Source organism: Zeugodacus cucurbitae, chromosome 3 (genome assembly GCF_028554725.1).
Source record: "Zeugodacus cucurbitae isolate PBARC_wt_2022May chromosome 3, idZeuCucr1.2, whole genome shotgun sequence".
In the NCBI taxonomy this organism is placed as follows: Eukaryota; Metazoa; Arthropoda; class Insecta; order Diptera; family Tephritidae; genus Zeugodacus; species Zeugodacus cucurbitae.
In genome coordinates, this window is record NC_071668.1 from 40,786,498 (window position 1) to 40,812,797 (window position 26,300).

General features: G+C 36.8%; 2 protein-coding genes across 2 annotated transcripts; one reads left to right on the forward strand and one right to left on the reverse strand.

The window, feature by feature from the left end:
• Positions 1 to 6,654: 6,654 nt before the first annotated feature.
• On the forward strand, positions 6,655 to 7,615 carry LOC105220080 (uncharacterized). Its single transcript, XM_011196483.3, has 3 exons — positions 6,655 to 7,076; positions 7,146 to 7,190; positions 7,257 to 7,615. The coding sequence occupies exons 1-3, from the start codon at positions 6,881 to 6,883 to the stop codon at positions 7,322 to 7,324; spliced, it is 309 nt and encodes a 102-aa protein (XP_011194785.1). The 5' UTR covers positions 6,655 to 6,880; the 3' UTR covers positions 7,325 to 7,615.
• Positions 7,616 to 12,477: 4,862 nt separating this feature from the next.
• On the reverse strand, positions 12,478 to 25,955 carry LOC128920421 (uncharacterized). The gene is made up of 4 exons (XM_054227632.1): positions 25,685 to 25,955; positions 25,372 to 25,553; positions 24,115 to 24,335; positions 12,478 to 13,995 (listed from the first exon to the last, which is right to left on the reverse strand). Exons 2-4 carry the CDS (start codon positions 25,385 to 25,387, stop codon positions 13,894 to 13,896), a joined length of 339 nt encoding a protein of 112 aa, XP_054083607.1. The 5' UTR covers positions 25,388 to 25,553; positions 25,685 to 25,955; the 3' UTR covers positions 12,478 to 13,893.
• Between the last annotated feature and the right edge of the window lie 345 nt (positions 25,956 to 26,300).

Here is a 26,300-nt window from a genome sequence, read left to right on the forward strand (position 1 = left end):
ATAAAATCACAAAACCAAATGCTGCAAACATTATTAAGTAAAAAACATACTAAACATTTGTATATGAAATGCTAACGGTGTTAACCAACATAAACCAGAGATTGTTAGATTTCTGTATGAAACAAGTAAGGAAGAGCTAAGTTCGGGTGTAACCGAATATTTTATGCTTTCGCAATTTATTTATTTAACTTTATTTATATTATATAATACACAATTCGACCCACATATTTGACATACATATATATTGTATAAAGTCCATTGAAAGTTGGAAACCATAATATTAGGTTAGAAGAACCGAGGTCCTCGTGTTCGATATATGGGGCCATAAAAACATATGGTCCGATTTCGGCGATTTTTAGAATGGGGCTGACACACTATAAACATAGTAAAGTTCTGCACCGATATCTTCACTAGTGCTTACTTTATATATTGTAAAGTAAACGATTCAGATCGTCTTCAAAGTTCTGGTATATAAGAAGTAGACGTGGTTGTGAAGCGATTTAGCCTATTTTCACAACATATCATTGGGATGTGAGGAAACTATTACAAACAAAGTTTCATTGATCGCTCGACTAGTTCCTGAGATATGGTTTTGGACCTATAAGGGGGCCACGCCACGCCCACTTTCTATTTTCTAAAAAAATCTGAGTGCAGCTTCCATCTGTCATTTCTTATGTGAAATTTAGTGTTTCTGACGTTTTTCTTTAGTGAGTTAACCTACTTTTAGTAATTTTCAACCTAACCCTTGTATGGGAGGTGGGCGTGGTTATTATCTGATTTCTTTCATTTACTGTATTAAGAAGTGGCTAAAAAACGACTGCAGAAAGTTTGGTTTACATAGCTCTATTGGTTTGCGAGATATATACAAAAAACCTATTTGGGGGCGGGGCCACGCCCACTTACCCAAAAAAATTACATCGAAATATGCCCCTTCATACCAAATTTTATTTCCATAACTTTATTTATGGCTTAGTTATGGCACTTTATGTGTTTTTAGTTTTCGCCATTTTGTGGGCGTGGCAGTGATCCGATTTTGCTCATTTACGAAAGCAACCTTCCCATGGTGCCAAGAAATAAGTGTGCCAAGTTTCATCAAGATATCTTAATTTTTACTCAAGTTACAGCTTGCACAGACGGACGGACAGACAGACATTCGGATTTGAACTCCACTCTTCACCCTGATCACTTTGGTATATATAACCCTATATCTAACTCGTTTAGTTTTGGGTGTTACAAACAACTGTTATGTGAACAAAACTATAATACTCTCTTTAGCAACTTTGTTGTGAGAGTAAAAAAATAAGATGTTATGCTAATATCAGAAACTCATTTAACAAACAAAAATAACTTCAATATACCCGGATATAGACTCTGTGTTACAAATCACCCGGATGGAAAAGCGCATGGTGGAACGGCGGTGTTGGTTAGGAATCGGCTTAACCACTATGCTCTGGAATCTCATTCTACAGCCCAGTTACAAGCTACAACTATAACATTAAAAAATCAGTGATCAGTTGTGATTTAAATCTAACGGCTATATACTGCCCACCTCGTTTTAAAATTACAGATAGTGAATTTAAAGACTTTTTTGGAACGCTAGTTCATAGATTTCTAGCAGGCACAGATTACAATGCAAAAAGCATGTACTGGGGATCACGTCTAATTAACCCCAACGGAAGAGAACTGAATAACACTATTATGAAAAAGTACAATAATCTTGATATAACATCTCCTCGGGTCGGGTTGCCACATATTGGCCCAGTGATCGTAACAAAATACCAGATCTATTTGATTTCTAATTGATTCAAAAATATAGATAGATCGCTTATGATAGCTAATACATGTACTGATCTAACTTCTGATCATTTTCCTGTACTAATAAAATTATGTAAACAACCCATATTTGTTGAAAAGAAAGTGGGCCTACAAATCACAAAACGAACTGGATAAAATACAAACAAGTAAGGAAAGGCTAAGTTGGGGTGCAACCCAACATTTTATTCTCTCGCAATTTATTGATATATTTTTATTAAGATAACGCACAATTTGACCATATATTCGACATAAAGTCCAATAGAAAAACGAAAATCAGTGTAAAGCTTTATTTCGCTATCTTCATTGGTTCCTTATGTATATATTATAAAGTGAAGGAATAAGATGGAATTCAAATTTGAGTTCTATGGGAAGTAGTCGTGGTTTCCATTTTCCACACGTGTCACCAGGGTGTCAAGAAAATATTCTATACCGAATTTCATTCGAATTGAGTAGTTCCTGAGATATGGGGTTTGACCCATAAGTGGGCAAAGCCACGCCCATTTTCCATTTTTTTAAACAATCTGAGTACAGCTTCCTTCTGCAATTTCTTCTGTAAAATTTAGTGTTTCATGTTTATATAGCTTAATTGGTTTGCGAGATATATACAAAAAACCTATTTGGGGGCGGGGCCACGCCCACTTCCCAAAAAAAATTACATCCAAATATGCCAAATATGCTTTCTGCAGTCGTTTTTTTAGCTATTTCCTTATACAGTCCAAAAATGACAGAAATCGGATAATAACCACGCCCCCCTCCCATACAAAGGTTAGGTTGAAAATTACTTAAAGTGGGTTAGCTCACTAACCAAAAACGTCAGAAACTCTAAATTTCACATAGGAAATGGCAGATAGAAGCTACACTCAGATTTTTTTACAAAATGGAAAATGGGCGTGGCATCGCCCACTTATGGGTCAAAAACCATATCTCAGGAACTACTTGACCGATTTCAATGAAACTTGGTTTGTAATAGTTTCCTTACATTCCAATGATATGTTGTGAAAATTGACAAAATCGCTTCACAACCACGCCTACTTCCTATATACCAGAACTTTGAAGACGATCTGAATCGTTAACTTTACAATATATAAAGTAAGCACTAGTGAAGATATCGATGCAGAACTTTGCACAAATACAACGTTTATAGTGTGGCAGCCCCATTCTATAAATCACCGAAATCGGACCACAGGTTGTCAAGGCCCCATGTATCGAACATGAGAACCTCGGTACTTCTAACCTAATATTAGGGTTTCCAACTTCCAATGGACTTTATATAATATATATGACGAATATGTGGGTCAAATTGTGTATTATATAATATTAATAAAGTTAAATAAATAAATTGCGAGAGTATAAAATGTTCGGTTACACCCGAACTTAGCCCTTCCTTACTTGTTATTTTATAAGTTTATTTATGGCTTAGTTATGACACTTTACGTGTTTTCGGTTTTCGCCAATTTGTGGGCGTGGCAGTGGTCCGAATTCGCATGATTTTTTCGAAAGCAACCCTCTCACGGTCCCAAGGAACATGTGTTCCAAGTTTCAATAAGATATCTCAATTTTTACTCAAGCTATCCATTGCACGGACGAACAGACCGATTTTGACTCGTCTTGTCACCCTGATAATTTTGATATATACAACCCTATATCTAACTCGTTTAGTTTTATGACTTACAAACAATCGTTATGTGAACAAAACTATAATACTCTCGTAGCAACTTTTGTTGCGGGAGTATAAAAATACGTCAGTAGTCACATTAATATTGATCTAAAAAATAAATACTGATATTGACCAAGGTATAAGAAAACTCAATGATATAATAACTAATGCAGCTGTATCAGCAACACCAATTGAAAACAATAAGCCTCTTGGTCGCTGAAAAATCACTAATAGCGAAATTGAATGGCAAATAAATCGTTCCACTTCTACTCTGCTCCAACTGAAATCTGTTGTGCGTAAACAAAAAAAAAAAAACACTTAAAGGCGAGGAAGAATAACACCAAAATTATATAAAGAAAATGTGTCCAAATTCAAGCAAACGAAACTCACTTTGGAAATCCCAAAAGTCTATGAAACCTCCAGTCGACTCCAACATGCTCTGAAGAGGCTTGAGTGGAAATTGGACACGAAGGACGAGGATAAGGCAAACAGTGTTGCAAATCACCTAGAAAAGGTATTTAAATCAAATTGCCCACGCAACAATATTAAGTTGCCAATCATCCCCAATACCGCAAACGAGTCGCTTGTGTCTATTCAACTACTGAAATTATTAGGATCATAAAACAGCTTAATCCAAAAATATCGTCAGGACACGATAATTTTACTAACAAGTAAGGAAAGGCTAAGTTCGGGTGCAACCGAACATTTTATACTCTCGTAATTTCTTGAAGAAATTAAACCAATACGTATATGCGGAATAAAGCTCACCGTATTTTTGAAAAACCTATAATTAGGTAAATGGGTGCTAGGAGAAGATACTTTTGAAAAACCTACAATGAGGTATATGGAAATGTTATGACCCGATCTTAATAATTTTTGGAACAGAGACACACTATTAGAAGAAAACAATTTCCTCTGAATTAAATTGAGATATCTGAGAGATTTACCCATATTTTCGGTTAAAATTTATCCTTAGGCGCTGAGTTCAACATGTTCGATATCTGGGGCCTTGAAAAGTTATGGTCCGTTTTCGACAATTTTTTCACAAGTGAAGCCAGAAATGATATGCACTAATTGTGTAAAGTTTTATTCCGTTATCTTCATTGGTTCCTTATGTTTACATTATAAAGTGAAGAAATAAGATGGATTTCAAAATTGAGTTACATGGGAAGTTGTCGTGGTTGTGAACCTCATCTATTTTCCACACGTGTCATCAGGGTGTCAAGAAAATATTATATACCGAATTTCATTCGAATCGGTCGAGTAGTTCCTGAGATATGGTTTTTGACGCATAAGTGGGCGATGCCACGCCCATTTTCCATTTTGTAAAAAAATCTGAGTACAGCTCCCTTCTGCTATTTCTTCTGCAAAATTTAGTGTTTCTGACGTTTTTCGTTAGTTAGTTAACCCACTTTTAGTAATTTTTAACCTAACCTTTGTATAGGAGGTGGGCGTTGTTATTATCCGATTTCAACTATTTTCATGCTGTGTGGTGGGGTATGTAAGAGAACCGACTGCAGAAAGTTTGGTTTATATAGCTTTATTAGCTTGCGAGTTAAATACAAATAACCGATTTGTGGGCGGGGCCACGCTTACTTCCCCAAAAAAATTACATTCAAATATGCCCCCTCCTAGTGAGATCCTTAGTTCCAAATTTTACTTTTATATCTTCATTTATGGCTTAGTTATGACACTTTATGTGTTTTTGGTTTTCGCCATTTTGTGGGCGTGACAATGGTCCGATTCCGCCCATTTTCGAACTTGATCTTCTTATGGTGCCAAGGAATATTTGTGCCAAGTTTCGTCAAGATATCTTAATTTTTACTCAAGTTACAGCTTGAACTGCGAAGGAGAGAGACAGGTGGCGCACTATCGTCGATTCGGCTATAACCGGCTAAACGGTTGCAACGCCAATCACATACATACAGCTTGCACAGACGGACGGACGGACAGACATCCGGATTTCAAATCTACTCGTCACCCTGATCACTATGGTATACATGACTCTATATCTAACTCTTTTAGTTTTAGGTGTTACAAACAACCGTTAGGTGAACAAAACTATAATACTCTCGTAGCAACTTTTGTTGCGAGAGTATAAAAATGATAATTGTGTTACCAAATATTCTTTTTTTTGCAAGTAAATAGAATTACTAACGAAATAAGGAAGTCATTCGAACATAGAGAGTACTGTTCTGCTCTATTTTTAGATGTGGCTCAGGCGTTTGATGAAGTGCGGCACGAAGGTCTTTTGTATAAGATTAAAAAAGCTTACCTTTCGAATTGCATAAAACCTTGGAGTCTTAAAAAATCTTAGTATTAAAAAATAGAAAATTTGTTGTAAAATTAGGTGATTTTATATCTGATGAACGCTTAATAAGGGCAATGTATTAGGCCCAACTCTTTACATCAAACTTCTATATATATACTATTCTATATTACTATAATGTATTGGCATCAACTTTTGTGAATGATACAGCTTTAGTGAACCGTAACAAATTCCTATTACTGCATCAAGAGTATTAGAAGAGCGCTTGATTTATGAATGGCTAGCAAACTAGTATAAATGTGAATGAACCAAAGTGCAAGCATTTTAAATTTTCACTAAGACTAAAATCGTGCCCAGCAGTTAAAATCAATGTGCTAGTACCCCAAGCGAATGAAGTAACATATCTTGGTATTCACTTGGATAGAAGGCTCACGTGGAGAAAACCCATATCGAGTGAAATAACCTGCATGAAGATAATCGGAGCAAATTTAAATTGACTTTTAACAAAAATTCAAAACTGTTATATAAGCGGTCATAAAGCCAATTTTGATGTATGGCCTCCAACTGTGGGGTACGACCTGTGCAACCAATATAGATAATTCAGAGATTCTAATTAAAAATGCTTAGAAAAATAACGTGCGCACCATGAAACGTGCGTAATGAAAATATCCATAAAGATCTTGGAATTCATCTTGTTTCACCAAAACAGCGCAAACACAGCTGGTTTCACGAACTTTTTTATTTGAAAATTAAGTTCCATTTAATTTTAATTTTTATTTAACTTTGCCCTTAAGTTTCCTGCGTTTCACCATTATTGACATTTGGCAACCAAAAAATTAAAAGGCAGGGTTGTTAGTAAGAATAACAGCTGATTTATGTAAACAAATAAATTGTATTTATTTGTGAAAATGGAAACTGCGGCTAGAAGTAAACATTTTTCAACGAATGAAATTTGCACACTGCTAAGCCTAGTGCAGCAAAATTCAAGTATTTTGGAATGCAAGGCAACAGGAAAAGTGCGTCCTGACCAAAAGGACAAAGTGTGGGATACAATAACAGAAAGTTTCAACTCGGTGTGTTCCGGAGCACCTCGTTCAACAAAAAATCTGCGAACGAAATATTTAAATTTAAAAGCAGACATGAAAAAACGGGCTGCTGATCACAAGAAGTATGTATATGGTACAGGCGGGGGTCATTGCAAAGAGCCTGATCCCGCTGATACCGAAGTTGACACACTGTTTAATGAAATATTGCCAAAAAAACAAGTGCGGGGTATGGACTCCACATATGACAACGACTGCCTAGAAATAAATGTTGAGGATTTCGATAATACAGGTAGTTACTTACACATTATGAAATATTTATTATCGTTTACAAATATGTGTCTGTTATTTGTTTTAACAGTTGAGCTACAAAATAAGACAGATCAAATGATGGAAGAAGAAATTGGTATGTATATTTTTATTAAGAGCTATTACAAACTGCCGGAATGAATATTAAATTGTTTCCAAGTAGATTTTGAACCTTGGGAAAACAATACACCAATGCAATTGAAACGCCAAAAACAGAAAGTTGTGCGCTGAAAGTGTAAATAAAAAACATACAATCTGGGCTAAGTTAGCAGATATAAAGGCAAAATGGACGGAAAAGAAATTGAAAGAAGATGTTGAGTTTACGAAAATCGAACACACGTTACATATACAGCAAATGAAAGAAGCACATGAACTACAACAAAAATTTATCAGAGAAGCATGTCCTTGAAATGCGGATACTGGAGGATCAATTAAAACCAAAGTGAAAACGTAAATTTTGAACTTTTGCAATGTGCCTTATCAGTATTTCTATTAATATTACAATGTGTTCCTGAATTTTAAACAAAATAATATTAAAGATGTTAATTTTATTAATTATGTATTAATTTGAAGAATTTACAAGTTTTTAAAATAAGTTTGTATTAGATTTTTTCTAAACAAATTGTCATTTCGTCCTGAAGACGAAATTGTTGGTACTTCAACAACTGTATCTATAATGTTATTTATATCATTTCCGTAGACTGCTGGAGCATTGTAATCGCCATTTAAGTTACAAATATTATGTAAAACTGCGGTTGCTACAATAATACTTTCTACTATTGTAAGGCGCATTCGTATTCCCAGCGCAAGAACTGGAAATCGTCGCTTCCACACACCATACTGACGTTCGACACAATTACGGGTTCTGATTTGCGACCCATTGTATAGCGCCTCCTCCGGAGTTTGCACTTTTAATAAAGGTGTCATTATCCACCGATTACAAGGATAGCCACTGTCGGCAACGACTATGGAATTTCCGAATTTACCTGCTTCAAATTGGCTAAATACTCGTGAATTTTTCAGTATTATTGCGTCATGTGACGATCCTGGCCAACGGGCTACGATATCCATTATGTTCAGGTTACTATCACAAAACGTTTGCACATTTATTTAAAAATAGTTTTTTCTGTTTCGAAATAGTTCTGCTTCATCGCCACCGAAATAGTTATTCATTTTAAATAATCTATCAGTTTAAATTATTTATAATGATTATACTAACCGGGTGATATTATTCTTACATGTGTGCAGTCCATAGCAGCCAGCACACGCGGAAATTTTGCTATTTTATAAAATTGTTTGTGAATCTCTTTGACTTTCTACTTCCAAGGGGATGGTTATAAAGCATTTTCTTAACAATGAAATATTGTGACACACTCTTTTTATTGCGCGACAGGAAGACCTTTTTGAAACACCACATAGGTCACCGCTTGTTCTTTGCATGCAGCCAGTTGCAAAGAAATAATTTTTGATTGGAAGTACACTTACATATACTTACTTCTTAGTTTTGTGCTGAATTTTATTCCTAATAAGCTCCAGGATCATCCATGCAGACTGTTTAGTTAAACGAAATCTGCATCGAAAATCAACTTCATCGTAATACGTGAAACTATTTTTTCGTTCCCTCATAATACGAGGGCGACGATATATAAATATGTTTATTAAAACCTCGCACTCCATGTCACTTTCATCGTTAGTTTCCATTTTTTTCAAAATATAAAAATATTCTCCTAATTGCAAATCAGCTGGTAGAAAAACGTAAATATAGTTGCATATGACAGTATTTAAATAATATTTAAATGGCAAAGCATGACCACTTAAATAAAAATTAAGTCTAATGATGAAACTGAAATTAATTATTTTTCACTTAAATTTGTTTCGTGAAACCGGCTGTTAGTTGAGCTGTTTAGTTTTAAGAAGATTTAAGATTTTATATATTATTGTTAGGCTTTATAGAACAGATTCAGTAAATAAAGAAATATTAAAAAACAAGTAAGGAAAGGCTTCTTTCGGGTGCAATCGAACATTTTATACTCTCGCAATTTATTTAGAGAATTACCTATATTTTCGGTGAAAAATGTCCCTTAGGCACTGAGTTCTTCATGTTTGATATCAGGGGCCTTGAAAAGTCATGGTCCGATTTTGACAATTTTTCCACAAGTGATGTCACAGCTCAAATACAGTATTTGTGTAAAGTTTTATTTCGCTATTTTTATCGGTTCCTTATGTATACCTTATAAAGTGAACGAATCAGAAGGATTCAAAATTGAGTTATATGGGAAGTAGGCGTAGTTGTGAATCGCCCATATTCCACCAGTGTCATCAGGGTGCCAAGAAAGTATTATATACCGAATTTCATTGAAATCGGTCGAGTAGTTCCTGAGATATGGTTTTTGACCCATAAGTGGGCGACGCCATGCCCATTTTCCATTTTGTAAAAAAAATCTCAGTTCAGCTTCCTTCTGCCATTTCTTATGTAAAATTTGCTGTTTCTGACCTTTCTCGTTAGTGAGTTAACGCACTTTTAGTCATTTTCAACCTAACCTTTGTATGGGAGGTGGGCGTGATTATTATCCGATTTCTTTCATTTTTGGACTGTATAAGGAAACGGCTAAAAGAAACGACTGCAGAAAGTTTGGTTTATATAGCTTTATTGGTTTGCAAGATATATACAAAAAACCTATTTGGGGGCTGGGTCACACCCACTTTTCCAAAAAAATTACATTCAAATGTGCCCCTCTCTAATGCGATCCTATTCCGCCCATTTTCGAACTTCTTATGGTGCCAAGGAAGACGTGTTCCAAGTTTCATTAAGATATCTCAATTTTTACTCAAGTTACAGCTTGCACGGACGGACAGACAGCCATCCGGATTTGAACTTTACTCGTCACCCTGATCACTTTGGTATATATAACCCTATATCTAACTCGTTTAGTTTTAGGACTTACAAATAACCGTTATGTGGACAAAACTATAATACTCTCTTTAGCAACTTTTGTTGCGAGGGTATAAAAACTTTGAATCCGCTCTCCCATTTGAACAGTGGAGTCAAGTAGTCGATGCTTGCCCAGCTGCCATTGGCCACTGAGCTATGACCGAATGTTCTCTGCGTAAATTCTTCTGCTGCCATAAGTCGTGCCGCCGATTTCGCCGCGCTGTTTTTAGCAAAGATATCTGCATGGGCCTAAATTCTTTCTAGTAGGTTGGTTTATTATACTCTCGCAACAAAAGTTGCTAAGAGAGTGTTATAGTTTTGTTCATATAACGGTTTTTTGTAAGTCAAGTGTTACGAGTTAGATATAGGGTTACATATATCAAAATGATCAGGATGACGGGACGAGTTGAAATCCGGATGTCTGTGTGTCCGTCCGTCCGTCCGTCTGTCTGTGCAATGGATAACTTGAGTAACAATTGAGATATCTTAACGAAACTTGGAACACGTATTACTTGGCACCCTGAGGAGGTTGCTTTCGAAAATGGGCAAAATCGGACCATTGCCACTCCCACAAAAACCAAAAACCTATAAAGTGTCATAACCAGGCCATAAATAAAGTTATGAAAATAAAATTTGGAACATATGATCGTATTAGGGAGGGGCACATTCGGATGTAATTTTTTTGGTAAAGTGGGCGTGACCCTGACCTCAAATAGATTTTTTGTATATAACTCGCAAACCAACAAAGCTATATAAACCACCAACTTTCTGCAGTCGTTCCTTTTAGCCGTTTCCTTATACAGTCCAAAAATGAAAGAAATCGGATAATAACCATGTATGTTTAATGTAATTCAGAGGAAATTGTTTTCTTCTAATAGTGTGTTTCTGTTCCAAAAATTATTAAAATCGGATAATAACATCTCCTAGCTCCCATATACTTAGTTATAGGTTTTTCAAAAATACGGTGGGCTTTAATCTGCATATACATATGTATTGGTTAATATGTGAGATATCTTAGCGAAATTAAGTGAGTGTATAGTCTTGGATATAGTGTACTTTGCTGGTAAAAATGAATGAAATCGATTCAGGAATTACCTCAGCCCTCATACACTATATAGCACGATTTTCGTTATTCTTTACGCCGAATTTATAGGTAAATTTGTGTGTTATGTAAATACAATTTCAGGGTGATTTAAACCCGTCGAGTGTCCGGATTGTTCAATCTATCTTCTGTTCCATAAAAATGTTCTCGGGTTTGCTTACAGCGCTTCTCCGATGCTGATACAATTTTGCTCAATGCGGAGTGTTTTGCATTACATGTTGATTCTTCAACAATTTGAAGATTTAACGGTAATTTTAATGTGACTGTTATTCCTCAAAAGGCAACTGCTGCCGCAGTATTGGATTTCGCAAGAAAAGTGTCAACAGTGAGGAATGCCTTTCCAATTCCCCCAGGGGCGTCCAGGAAATCTAAACCAGCATATCCTTCATCAATTGCCTTCATTAATTTATACAGTCTAAGATAGTTTTCCGAGTCTCCCACGACCCATTTCGACTATACACTTTTACGTTTGACACAAAATTAAAATTCTCCTGTAACATCATTTAAGCAATTGAATAGTTTTAAACACAAATAATTTATTACCGTTAGATTTCACCGAAAAAACGCGAAGAAAAAACCAGTGGTTTTCAGTATTTTTTTACTCTCGCAACAAATGTTGCTACAGAGAGTATTATAGTTTTGTTCACATAACGGTTGTTTGTAACACCCAAAACTAAACGAGTTAGATATAGTGTTATATATACCAAAGTGATCAAGGTGAAGAGTGGAGTTCAAATCCGAATGTCTGTCTGTCCGTCCGTCCGTCCGTCTGTGCAAGCTGTAACTTGAGTAAAAATTAAGATATCTTGATGAAACTTGGCACACTTATTTCTTTGACACATAAGGTTGCTTTCGAAAATGAGCAAAATCGGACCACTGCCACGCCCACAAAATGGCGAAAACCGAAAACACATAAAGTGCCATAACTAAGCCATAAATAAAGCTATGGAAATAAAATTTGGTATAAAGGATCGCACTATGAAGGGGCATATTTGGATGTAATTTTTTTGGGGAAGTGGGCGTGGCCCCGCCCCCTACTAAGTTTTTTGTACATATCTCGCAAACCAATAGAGCTATATAAACCAAACTGTAGCCGTTTTTTTAGCCACTTCCTAATACAGTCCAAAAATGAAAGAAATCGGATCATAACCACGCCCACCTCCCATACAAAAGTTACGTTAAAAATTACTAAAAGTGGGTTAACTCACTAACGAAAAACGTCAGAAACGCTAAATTTCACACAAAAAATGGCAGATGAAAGCTGCACTCAGATTTTTTTACAAAATGGAAAATGGGCGTGGCGTCGCCCACTTATGGGTCATAAACCATATCTCAGGAACTACTCGACCGATTTCAATGAAACTTGGTTTGTAATAGGCCAAATCGCTTTACAACCACGCCTACTTCCTATATACCAGAAGTTTGAAGACAATCTGAATCGTTTACTTTACAATATATAAAGTAAGTACTAGTGAAGATATCGATGCAGAACTTTGCACAAATACTATGTTAATAGTGTGGCAGCCCCATTCTAAAAATCGCCGAAGTCGGACCATAGGTTTTTAAGGCCCCATATATCGAACACGAGGACCTCGGTGCTTCTGAACTAATATTATAGTTTCCAACTTTCAATGGACTTTATACAATATATATGACGAATATGTGGGTCAAATTGTGTATTATTAATATAAATAAAGTTAAATAAATAAATTGCGAATGTTCGGTTACACCCGAACTTAGCCCTTCCTTACTTGTTTTGTTTTTTTTTTTTTTGCTGTATGACAATATTGAATTCCTTGAAAAAAATGAAGGGCATTATTAAATCAAATATTTAATTTTAATTGTATCGGTGCACATTGCATAAAAAAAATTTCTAATTACGGTTTGTTTTAGTTGGGATTTCAGACCATAAATCTTTTATGATGATCTGAACGTAAACTTTTTTTGCTCACTGTACTTCTTTTTGTTGGAGATTCAACAGGGGTATATTCATTTTAACTACTAAGTTTATTTCTGCTGATCATATTCACGTTTCCGTTTCAGTACTCTACTAAATGCGTCCTCCATTGCACGATTTATCGTCAATTATAATTATTCAACCAAAGACAACATTATATTTCCGTCAAATCAAATGAACGGCAACATTGATGTTTTGACTGATTTTTCGTTTTGTTTTAACTTTTTCGAAATGAACGCCTACACTGATGTTTGGAACGATATGTTCATTTCTCTATTTGCGTTTTATATGGAATGTTAGTTATGATTTTTATACCACAGTTAATTCACGTTCTCGACGCGAGAATGGCTATATCCTTCTCCCGGTTCTAACCTACCTACAAACCAAATTTAAGCCTAATCGGTTCAGCCGTTTTTGAGTTTTATTTTTTTATATATACATACATAGATGCAGATTCAACAAATAAGAATATATGTACAGTAAAATCTAAAACAAATTAAAAAAAAAAATATTTTTTTTTTACATTTTCAATGAAAATTAAGATGTCGATATTGACGAAATGGAAGGTCAGGTTTTAACGACTAATTTAATTCGTGAGGACTTGGCACGCTACAAGAGCGTGTGTTATAATGCCAATATAAACTTAAATCTTGTGTCGCTGGGTATCAAGAATTATCTAAACTGGAAAAATTAAAAAAAAAAAAATAAATGAAGATAATTCTGCATTAGAACAAAACCCAACAGTTTGCTTAGACATATGTAGCTATGGCGAAAGTGCTATTTTAGTAAACGTACACTATTGTTATCAACTAGCGATGAGTAGCTGTACTCTTGTCCACTGATACTGATATTATTGTTGTCATTGTCAAAATTACTGTGATTGGCATGTTGCATTGCAGCTGGAGTTTCACCTTAAAGTAAAAATAGAAAATTTAATTTCATCATGAATGGAAAAAATTTATTATTTATTTTCTGAAAAATGGGTTTTAAATGATAATATATGAGCTATACTAGTTTTGAAATAAGATATTTTTCGGAATACAGAAAAGGAAAACAGCATGCCTGAATGGTTTTCCTATAGAGCTGGACATCTAGCATCTAATCTTAATAACATATAGAAGTAATAACTCCCGAAAGCTGGCGTAAGGGAGTCTTTAATACATCAAAAATAAAACTCCTACGTAAATCAGCAGTTCACAACAGTTCATAATTTTAACACTTCGCTTACTTAACATTTAAGCATCGCAAAATGCGTTTTACGTACTTGTTTTTTCCATCACAATGGCAGTACCCTGTATTTCGTATGTAGTTTCAAACTCGCGTGTGTGGTTGCGTTGTGGCCACTGGTGACAAAGCTACAGAAAGTGCAAAAAACCGCTGAACCCTCTCATTCATTGGCTTTTGGTATGCGGATTTCTCTACGTCTGTCCACCACGGTCCTACTATTGCTATGTAGTTCCAGTGCATAAGAGCAGTGCTGGCCTTCCTTACTCAATTAGTGATTTTTCAGAATCGGTGAAAATAGTGACGGCGACTTTTAAAGAACACTGATTTTTATAACGACCAGCGATCACTACTTGCTTTAATATGAAGATGTAAAAAAATTAACATATAACAAAGCAGCCTGCTATAAAGCCTATAGTCTTATATCAGTGGTCGTTGTCAAACCAGCAACGAATGAACATCGCGCATGGCTGTTATAGTTTGCATAAGTGCCCTGCATGTTGTTTAATAGTATGTCCAGTGATACCCGCTTAAGTGTCCTCCGTTTAAGTGCCTTTCCCTCTTAAGAGCCTCCGTTTAAGTGCCTTTCCCGCTTAAATGCCAGCAATATTTAAGCCACAAAAACAAAATTGTTTGCAAATTTCCTCTTTTAAGTGCCTTTTAATATTTTTGACATCGCTGAGTATTTTCAAAAGGAAAGCATATACATATTTTGTTTATGTTTTTTCTTCCATATTTATTGTTATTAATAAGTATTTTTGTTATTAATAAGAAATAAATCTGACTTTCAATCTAAAAGTAAAAATATTAGATCGAAATATTTGAGAGAAAGCTTGGTAAGTATTTACCTCGAGGCACTTAAGCAGGATTCATTTAAGTGCCTTTCCCTCTTAAGTATCTCAAAACTCTTGCATGTTAAAAGGGGACACTTAAGCGGGGATTTTGTGATTGGCGTTGCAACCGTTTAGCCGGTTATAGCCGAATCGACGATAGTGTGCCACCTCTCTCTCTCCTTCGCAGTTCGGCACCAGTTGGAGATCCCAAGTGTAACCAGGTCGCTCTCCACCTGGTCCCTCCAACGGATTGGAGGCCTTCCCCTTCCTCGGCTTCCTCCGGCGGGTACTGCATCGAACACTTTCAGGGCTGGAGTGTTTTCGTCCATTCGGACAACATGACCTAGCCAGCGTAGCCGCTGTCTTTTTATTCGCTGAACTATGTCAATGTCGTCGTATAACTCGTACAGCTCATCGTTCCATCGTCTGCGGTATTCGCCGTTGCCAATGTTCTGAGGACCATAAATGTTGCGCAAAATTTTCCTCTCGAAAACTCCTAGTGCCATCTCATCGGATGTTGACATCGAGAGAGGACTTTACTGTTCAATTGCCTACTCAGTCCAAAGTAGCACCTGTAGGCAAGAGTTATTCTGCGTTGGATTTCAAGGCTGACATTGTTCGTGTTGTTGATGCTGGTTCCCAGGTATACGAAATTATCTACGACCTCGAAGTAATGACTGTCAACAGTGACGTGGGAGCCAAGACGCGAATGCGCCGACTGTTTGTTTGATGACAGGAGATATTTCGTCTTGTCCTCATTCACCTCCAGACCCATTCGCTTCGCCTCCTTATCCATGCGGGAAAAAGCAGAACAAACGACGCGGTTGTTGCTTCCGATGATATCAATATCATCGGCGTTCGCCAAGAGCTGTACACTCTTGTAGAAGATTGTACCTTCTCTGTGAAGCTCTGCAGCTCTTATAATTTTTTCCAGCATCAGGTTAAAGAAGCCGCACGATAGTGAGTCACCTTGTCTGAAACCTCGTCTGGTATCGAACGGCTCGGAGAGGTCCTTCCCGATCCTGACGGAGCTTTTGGTGTTGCTCAACGTCAGCTTACACAGCCGTATTAGTTTTGCGGGGATACCAAATTCAGACATCGCGGCATAAAGGCAACTCCTTTTCGTGCTGTAGAAAGCAGCTTTAAAGTCGACAAAGAGACGGTGTGTGACGATCCTATTTTCACGGGTCTTCTCCAAAATTTGGCGCATGGTGAATATCTGGTCTGTTGTTGATTTTCCAGGTCTAAAGCCACACTGATAAGGTCCAATCAGTTTGTTGACGGTGGGCTTTAGTCTTTCACACAATACGCTCGACAGAACCTTATACGCCAGGAGGCTTATCCCACGGTAATTGGCGCAGATTGTGGGATCTCCCTTTTTATGGATTGGGCAGAGCACACTGAGATTCCAATCGTCAGGCATGCTTTCTTCCGACCATATTCTGCAAAGAAGCTGATGAATGCACCTTACCAGCTCTTCGCCGCCGTATTTGAATAGTTCTGCCGGTAATCTATCGGCCGCCGCTGCTTTGTTCTTCTTCAAGCGGGTAATTGCTATTCGAATTTCTTCATGGTCGGATAATGGAACATCTGTTCCATCGTCATCGATTGGGGTATCGGGTTCGCCATCTCCTGGTGTTGTACTCTCACTGCCACTCAGCAGGTCGGAGAAGTGTTCCCTCCATAATCCCAGTATGCCCTGGACATCGGTTACCAGATTACATCCTTGGTCTCTACATGAGGATGCTCCGGTCTTGCAACCTTCGTTAAGTCGCTTCATTTTTTCATAAAATTTTCGAGCGTTCCCTCTGTTTGCCAGCTTCTCAAGCTCTTCGTACTCACGCATTTCGGCCTCTTTCTTTTTTGTCTGCAAATGCGTATCGCTTCCCTCTTCAGCTCTCGGTATCTATCCCATCCCGCACGTGTTGTGGTCGTTTGCAACGTTGCGAGGTAGGCAGTCTGTTTTCTCTCCGCTGCGAGACGGCACTCCTCATCGTACCAGCTTGTTTTTTGTCGTTGCCGAAAACCAATTGTTTCGGCTGCAGCGGTACGCAGTGAGTTTGAGATGCCGTTCCACAGTTCCCTTATACCGAGATGCTGATGAGTGCTCTCAGAGAGCAGGAGCGCAAGTCGAGTAGAGTATTTCGTGGCTGTCTGTTGCGATTGCAGCTTTTCGACGTCGAACCTTCCTTGTGTTTGTTGACGGGCATTCTTTGCTGCACAGAGGCGGGTGCGTATCTTCGCTGCGACCAGATAATGGTCCGAGTCTAAAACACAGGAGACATGTCTTCCGTTTATCACAACGTGATCGATTTGGTTCCGCGTGTTTCGATCAGGAGACAGCCAAGTAGCTTGATGTATTTTCTTATGCTGGAATCTGGTACTACAGACGACCATATTTCGGGCCCCAGCGAAGTCGATCAGCCTCAGGCCGTTTGGCGATGTTTCGTCATGGAGTCTGAATTTTCCGACTGTTGTGCCAAAGACACCTTCCTTACCCACCCTGGCGTTAAAATCGCCAAGCACGACTTTTACATCGTGGCGGGGGCAGCGCTCATAGGTGCGTTCTAGGCGCTCATAGAAAGTATCTTTGGTCACATCGTCCTTCTCTTCCGTTGGGGCGTGGGCGCAAATCAGCGATATGTTGAAGAACCTCGCTTTGATGCGGATTGTGGCAAGACGTTCATCCACCGGGGTGAATGCCAGGACTCTGTGACGGAGTCTCTCTCCCACCACAAATCCAACACCAAATTTGCGCACCTTCCCAATTAAGGGTACGGACATTCCAGGTGCATGCCCTTATATCATTATCCTTAAAACGTTTGCAGGGGTCGTCATCAAAAGGGGGGTGTCTCATCCGAGGCTTTCGTGGATTTTTCATTGGTATTTCGTTTTTAAGTGGTGGGTCCCAAGCCCAACGCACAACCGCATAAGCGGGCTTCGCCTTCTCACTTTAGCTCGCCTTCAAACGGATGTCTGTTGGCTACCCAGAGGATACTTGGTCTAAAACCGGAAGTCGTGAGCTGCTTGAACCATGTGGAGAATAATCGTTTCTGGCCACTCCCAAGTGAATGACAATCAAAAACTTTCCTCACTTGCGTGAACTTCTACACATGATCCCATCCTCCAAGCGGGGATTACTGTATTACATTTAAGGTTTTAAGCGGTTTAATGACAGTAAAGTTAAGACTTTTACGATCTAATATATTTGTTTTAATAATAAAATAACTAAAATGAAAAAATTATCATAAAAATGCATGTTTTATGGCGAAATGGAAAACATTCTCAAAATGTAAGGTTCCAGAGTTCTCACTGGGTATCTTTTCTTTCGTGCTCATCTACACAGTGACAATTGCTCTCGTGTCGAGGACTGTTTTATGTGTATTTAGCATAAAAATACTTAATCTGAAATAAAATTAATTATTTTTTAATGTTATACCGTGCATTATTTTCGTTATTTTATACGAAATAATTTTTTTGCAAATTTTAATTTTGCATGGATTTCACTTATTGGGTTGAAAAATTGACACAATTAACTTTTTTTATTAAAAGCCATCTTTGCATTTTTATATTATAACAATAATATATATATAATTTCATCACGCGATTCACGAAATCAAACTTCAAAGTAAAAATCACTAATCACTTATATTACGGCCTAGCAGACATTGTCCCTATAAGAGATTTTTCAGTCACAGCGATCGTGGAGTATCGCTCATCGCTATAACCATTGCGCTTTTTGCAACATGGCTGGAATGATTCCATCGATACCGGATGATTTAAACGAGTTGAATGTTTGGATTGTCCATTCTATCTTCTGATCCATAATAATGTTCTGGGGCACGTTTACAGCGCTTCTCCCTTCTTAGATGAGACTAGCCGCGTTCTTACATCTTCGATCTTTCCTTTTAACAATTTTCTACCACCAAACGCGTTCTGTTGCACAGTTTTAGGTGGTTCAAGTTTCGATGCATGATTACTACGGAGCTAATCTTTAGTGGTAAATTACGCGGATGATTTTAAAAATTATATTGGATAGTTGGTGGCTTCATCTTCGTTTAGTACACAGTCAATGGATTTGAATGAATGAAGTGTACCAATTATATCATTTTGAATTATGTAGTTTAAGTAGTCTATATCTTATCCGCCAAAAATTGCAGGATCCCTCAATCATTCATTATTGTTGTGAGTGGTGGTGTGGATGAATACATTTTACGTTTTCGATGAAATTCGAAATCCGCTAATCGTCAGCAATTGCACAGAAAAATCGTCCACAGATGTATCGCTCAGCAATGCCATTAGAGTAGCATTATTGTTAGCTGATGTTTCTTCACAAATCGCTTGCCAGTGAAATCATTGAGCCTCCAAAACATTTGCGTAGATCTAGGTGGTTAATTTTCGCTTAAGTGCTTCAAATGCACGTTTATGTCCTACTTTGGTCATTGCGTAGTGTTTTGAATTACATGTTGATTATTCAACAATTTGAAGATTTAAGGGTAATTTTAATGTGGCTGTTATTCCAGAAAAGGCCAAAAACAAAAACAAGGAATGTAAGTAAACTTTTTTGGTGTGATTTTCAGTCGTTTTTTTTGGTTGAAGGGCATTATTAAATCAAATATTTCATCTTCATTGTATCGTTGACATTGTGTAGGATCAAGAAGAGTTTTTCCTGACCGCAATATAACAACGAAACAACAATGATTTAAATACTATTTTGGGCTGTGCGATTAAATTAAAGATGACGGAACAAAAAATGACTCGTCGCCTTGGTGGTCAGCAATAGACTAGGGCAATTCAGAATCTTGCAATTGCAAATATTTACCATAAACAGTGAACGTCTTTTCGGAGTTTCTTAGCAACCATTAATTCACAGCTGATTGTTAGAGGAGAAATTAGTTTTTCACATTTCCAATTTAGATAAGCCGAACGAGATTTAGGCAAAAATTAACTAATTCTTTAATTGATGAAGCTGCTGAAGAAATTATGGACATTGAAGATAAAAAAAAAAATTTGTATGGGGAATTTCAATGAATAACAATTTACTACTGGAAATTTAAAGTGATGATGACGCAGTTTTAGATGAATCGGCTGACAATTTATATGTTGTTATGGAATGTCGTCGAGAATTTTACAGCTCAATACCCAATTCAGACGTTTGGCGCAACAATATTTTGAAAACACTGGACGAAGGCCGATTTCGCCAAATGTTAAGAGTAGATAGACCCCAATATAAGATGCTAATTGATTTAATAAAAAACAGTGAGGAATTCAACAAGGCACACTCGTGTAAGCAATTTTCTGTTGAACTGCAATTAGCAATCACATTGTTTCGATTGGGTTAGTCGTGAGAAATTGCATCACATAGAAAAATCGCGACAATTTTCGGAGTGGGAGATGGCGAAACTATAACGATATCGTAATAACAAAGAGAATCATTACAGTGTTCTTGCACCTCGAAGATGAGTATATATATTGGCCCGATGAGAATGAACGATCGAAAATAGTAACGGATACGTTTGAGCAGCTGCCGTTTTGTATCGGATATGTTGATGGAACTGAGATTAAATTAGCAGAATCGCCAATTGAAGACCATAAATCACACTATTCCAAAATTCACATATCTATACTACTATTATAAAGAGGAAAGATTTGTATGTATGTTTGTATTGAATAAACTCGAAAACTACTATCACCATTGGAAAGCTACATTCACTCTGAGTAACATAGGCTATATTTATTGCTAGAATCTCAACTTTCTGGAAATAGTTCCCATGTGAGGGTATCAACAAGATTCCGTGATGGAGAATGTTAATCTGAAACTGAAAATCGTAATGCAAGTCATTCTCTTCGCAACGCAATCGCGTGCCAGAGAGTCGAGTAACGAGTCCTCGCAGCTGCTTGCTTAACAAAATTTCAAAACCTGCCAAGTACGCGCCTTAGAATCGAGTGCGGATCGTGTGCAGCGGCTTGAAGAATAAAATATTAGAAATATACAAGCTCGCACTAGGCCGTCGAACTCTGAGCGTTCCCAACGCCTTCATAATCAGAAAGAAAGACAACGGACACCAAAGACTAGAGTTCGTAATCAAGTTTTAGCTCATTGTAAATAAAATATAATTTCATGTACGAATTTTCTTCATTTAACCTTTTTAAAATGAACCCACGCAAGAAACGGCAAAGTATATACATTAGCTCAGGTCGATTTTTATGGGTGGAAAAAAAAACAACAAAGCGGCTAGCAAAAACGAAAACTACAGGAAATTCTAAGAAAGTTTTGTCAAGAAACCATGGGTCTGAAATTAATTACCAGTTCGCGCAGAGCGACTTAAGATTTTGAGGTCATACTTATTAAATTGTATTAAAAAACCTATACTTTCATAAGAAGCGATCCGGAAAATTGTGCTTGGTTTCTTCGATTATAACGAAAGTTTGTGCTTCTATGTATGCAGCATACAGATATTCCCATATTTTTTTATACTCTCGCAACAAAAGTTGCTAAGAGAGTATTATAGTTTTGTTCACATAACGGTTGTTTGTAATTCATTAAACTAAACGAGTTAGATATACGGTTATATATATCAAAACGATCAGTTCGATCGAGACGAGTCAAAATCCGAATGTCTGTCTGTCTGTCCGTCCGTCCAACGGATAACTTGAGTAAAAATTGAGATATCTTGATGAAACTTGGAACACATGTTCCTTGGGAGCGGGGGAGGGTTGCTTTCAAAAATGGCTAAGCCATAAATAAAGTTATAAAAGTAAAATTTGGAATAAAGGATCGCACTAGGAAGGGGCATATTTGGATGTAATTTTTTTGCGAAGTGGGCGTGGCCCCGCCCCGAATTCGGTTATTTGTATATATCTCGCAAACCAATAAAGTTATGTAAACCACACTTTCTGCAGTCGGTTCTCTTACGTACCCCACCACACACCATGAAATTAGTTGAAATCAGATAATAACCACGCCCACCTCCCATACAAGGGTTAGGTTGAAAATTACTAAAAGTGGGTTAACTCACTAACGAAAAACGTCAGAAATACTGAATTTTACAGAAGAAATTGCAGAAGGAAGCTGCACTCAGATTTTTTTTACAATATGGAAAATGGGCTAGGCATCGCCCACTTATGGGTCAAAAACCATATCTCAGGAACTACTCGACCGATTCGAATGAAAATTCGGTATATAATATTTTCTTGACACCCTGATGACACGTGTGGAAAATGGATGAAATCGGTTCACAACCACGACAACTTCTCATGTAACTATACATAAGGAACCAATGAAGATTGCGAAATTAAACTTTACACAAATACTGTATATCATCTATGGCTTCACTTATGAAAATATTTTCGAAATCGGACTATAACTTTTCAAGCCCCCAGATATCGAATATGTTGAACTCAGCGCCTAAGGGTAAATTTTAACCGTAAATATGGTAAATCTCTCAGATAATTTCATGTAATTCAGAGGAAAGTGTTTTCTTCTAATAGTGTGTCTCTGTTTGTTAAAATCGGGTAATAACTTCCCCTTGCTCCCATATATCTAATTATAGGTTTTTCAAAAATACGGTGGGATTTATACCGCATATATGTATTGGTCAATATGTGAGATATCCTAGCAAAATTAAGTGAGTGTATAGTCTTGGATATAGTGTACCATGCTGGTGAAAATGAATGAAATCGGTTCAGGAATTACCTCAGCCCTCATATACTATATGTAACGATTTTCGTTATTCTATTAAACTTTGTGCCGAATTTATTGGTTAATTTTTGTGTTATCTAAATAAAATTTCTTCAATAATGTGCGAGAGTATAAAATGTTCGCTTGCACCTGAACTTAGCCTTTCCTTACTTGTTTTTAATTCTAAAATTGTGGAAAATACGGTGGATTGAAAATAAAATTTTATTATTGTAATTAAGTTTTCAAAAAATTAAATGTTTTTGTTGGCAAAACTTTCTTAGAATTTTCTGTAGTTTTCGCTTTTGCTAGTCGCTTTATGTGAGAAAATTCGACCCGCCGTAGTACTCGTATACATATGTATGTATGGTAGAGTGTGTAAAAACTTATAACTTTTGAAGTGTTTGCTTAAGCCCGTGCGAAGCCGGAGTGGTCTGCTAGTATTCAATAAAAGCACAATTAGTTTATGACTACAAAGGAGTAATTCGACATGTCGTAGTTAGTCATCCTGGAAGTTGGCATGATGCATAACCCCCTACAGAAGCAACACAAGACAGTTGGATAGAAATGCACAAATTGCTTTTAATTTACGACATAGCAAATATCTTGTTAGAATAGATCATTGTATTAGGCTTCTGAAAGAAAGATTTGGAAGTCTTAAGCAGCTAAGGATGCGTCTGTCTAACAAAAAACAAAAATACCATAAATTATGCTGCGATTGGTTTCTTGTCTGTTGTATTATCCATAAAAATTTTATTTATTGATGGTTTCACTTCGTTCGATGATATTTCAGATCCGCCAACCACAACAGAAGATCTTACTGAACCTGACGGCGATACACCCAACAATGTTGAAGAAATTATAATTGTATACAAAATAAACCGATATTTTAATTAGTTTAAAAAATAACGATTTGTGTGATAAAAGATTGTAAGCAGGATGAAAGTGAAGCAGTTTATAAATTACTGTTAAGAGGAATACTTATATTTCATCTCAATTTCAAACTTTTGTAAGCGTTCATTTTTTTCAATTTGAAGTTTTTTCAATATCTCATCTTTTTCCAGCTCTAACATTTCAAATCAAATTCAAGGTTCTTGTATTCAATTTCTGCTTGCAATCTTCTATCACTCAAACCGAATTAGTTTTCGTGTTTTTCTTTTTCCCATTCCATTTTAATTTTAAACATTTCTTTTCGCTCTGCTTGGAAAGTAACAAGATTTGCAACAGGTGATTTTGAAACCTGTTTTCTCATTTTTTCGGTGAAATCTTTGGTTTGTTTGTGAAATTTCACTTACATTGCCTGATGGTTGACTTTCGTCATTGACGAGATCAATTGAATATTGATTTTCTTCTTCCACATCGCAAAAAGTTTCTTCCAATATTTGGTCCGTCGCGCTTTCGTCCATGATGGCCGTGTCGCCAGTATCGAACACTTCAAATGACAATGCAGCTGTACGTTTTGCTCCAAAAATACCGTTGAGTTGATTAAAAAGAGGGCACATCTGCAGAACGTTTCCTGAAACATTAACATTTGACAAAATTTCTTCACCTTCATTACGCTTATACCTAAGACAGACATATGGTTTCCATACTATAATAGGTACTACAATAAAAGCTCTAGAAACCATGAACCAGCATAGTGACACACATGTAGTATATTGAACTATGTTTACATTCATCAGCTGATACAAATAAATTCAAGCAAAATGTAATTATGAATAACAGGCAGGAAAATTGATCCTGACTTAGTAATAACTTCAAGCAATCTGAAAATATTATTATCCAATATAATTATTACATATTACATATTATTACAACATATTACATATTTTTCACATAATTTTTTTTCAAATTTTGTTTTTTGATTTCAATTAATTTTGAATTTTATTTATTTTCTGTATGTCAAAATGTCAGAAAACATATGATTGTGGCAGAAGAGCTTAAAGCTTTCGGTGTGTTCAATGCAATCCATTGTAGTACATTTCACAACACCACAAAATTTCAATGGTTTCTAGAACTCTATTGTAGTACGGAACACCATTTGCTTTCAAACAAAATTCGGAAAACCGGTGATACACATACGGTTTCTGAAGCATACTACAATGTACACTACATGACTGTCTCAGGTAAACAAATTAAAAGTGAAACCGCAAAAGGCTCATTATATCAGTTATGGTTCCATAGATCGTTAACAGTTACTTGGATAACTGTGGTAATTCTAGAGCTAATACATGCAAAATAAACACGGACCTTTTGGAACGTGTGCTTTTATTAGGCTAAAACCAAGCGATCGTAAGATCGTTATATTGGTTGAACTCTAGATAACTTGCAGATCGTATGGTCTCGTACCGACGACAGATCTTTCAAATGTCTGCCCTATCAACTTTTGATGGTAGTATCTAGGACTACCATGGTTGCAACGGGTAACGGGGAATCAGGGTTCGATTCCGGAGAGGGAGCCTGAGAAACGGCTACCACATCTAAGGAAGGCAGCAGGCGCGTAAATTACCCACTCCCAGTTCGGGGAGGTTTCACTTTTAATTTGTTTGTACCTTCAACACTCGACATCCCAACATCGGACTCGAAAAGGCCTGCTCCTGTTGACTTTCGCCAATCGCTTGCTTTTTTAAAAGAGGTTTTCAAGTGCCGCACTTTCCACCGATTCAGCTCCCATGTAGCGTCTATACGGGTTTTTTTCTATCAGTTTTTTATAAAAAATGTGTGCTGTCGGTACCTATTAATAGTAAATTATTGTTAAACAAATGAAGAATGAGTGGATTATACAGTATTGCAGTGACCACGAACTGCTCTTGGTTAAAGACTGCCAATAAGTGCTCACAGTAAACATTTTATCTTTTCACTTACCTCTATTTCTGGTGCTTCCTGCAAATATTCCAATATAAATTTTATTTCACTTTCTATCCATTTTTTGTTTGGTTTTTCTCTTTTTTTACATGTTTTATACACTTTAATTTTTTTGCGGCAATGTTTTTATTTTTCAGAACAGCTGATAATTTGCAAACCAGTGTTGACACAATACAATGGTATTTTAGTGTTGCGTCATTGCGAGGGTGTTGCAGTCGAATCCCTGTACATTTTGTTAGTGTAAAAGCATATATATGCTTTATTGGTTTGCGAGATATATACAAAAACCCCATTTGGGGCGGGGCCACACCCACTTGTACCAAATTTTACTTTTATAGCTTTATAGCTAGTTATGGCACTTAATGAGTTTTCGAAGACTATGTGACAGTATTGAGTTGAAATGTCTGAATATCCTGTTGAGGTGATTTACTCCCCAAAATATACTGGATCTGTCACTGTTTTTCGTTGATTAGTATCTGCCTATACATTTTAACAATATCTGCAGTAAGAGCGAAATGATGAAAACGAAAACGAAGCAAAGTAATTACAAGTTCGCTTTGAATTGTAGGTCCAACCCTTTGAATGTCGTTTACCGATTTTTGCGTAGTTTTGCGTC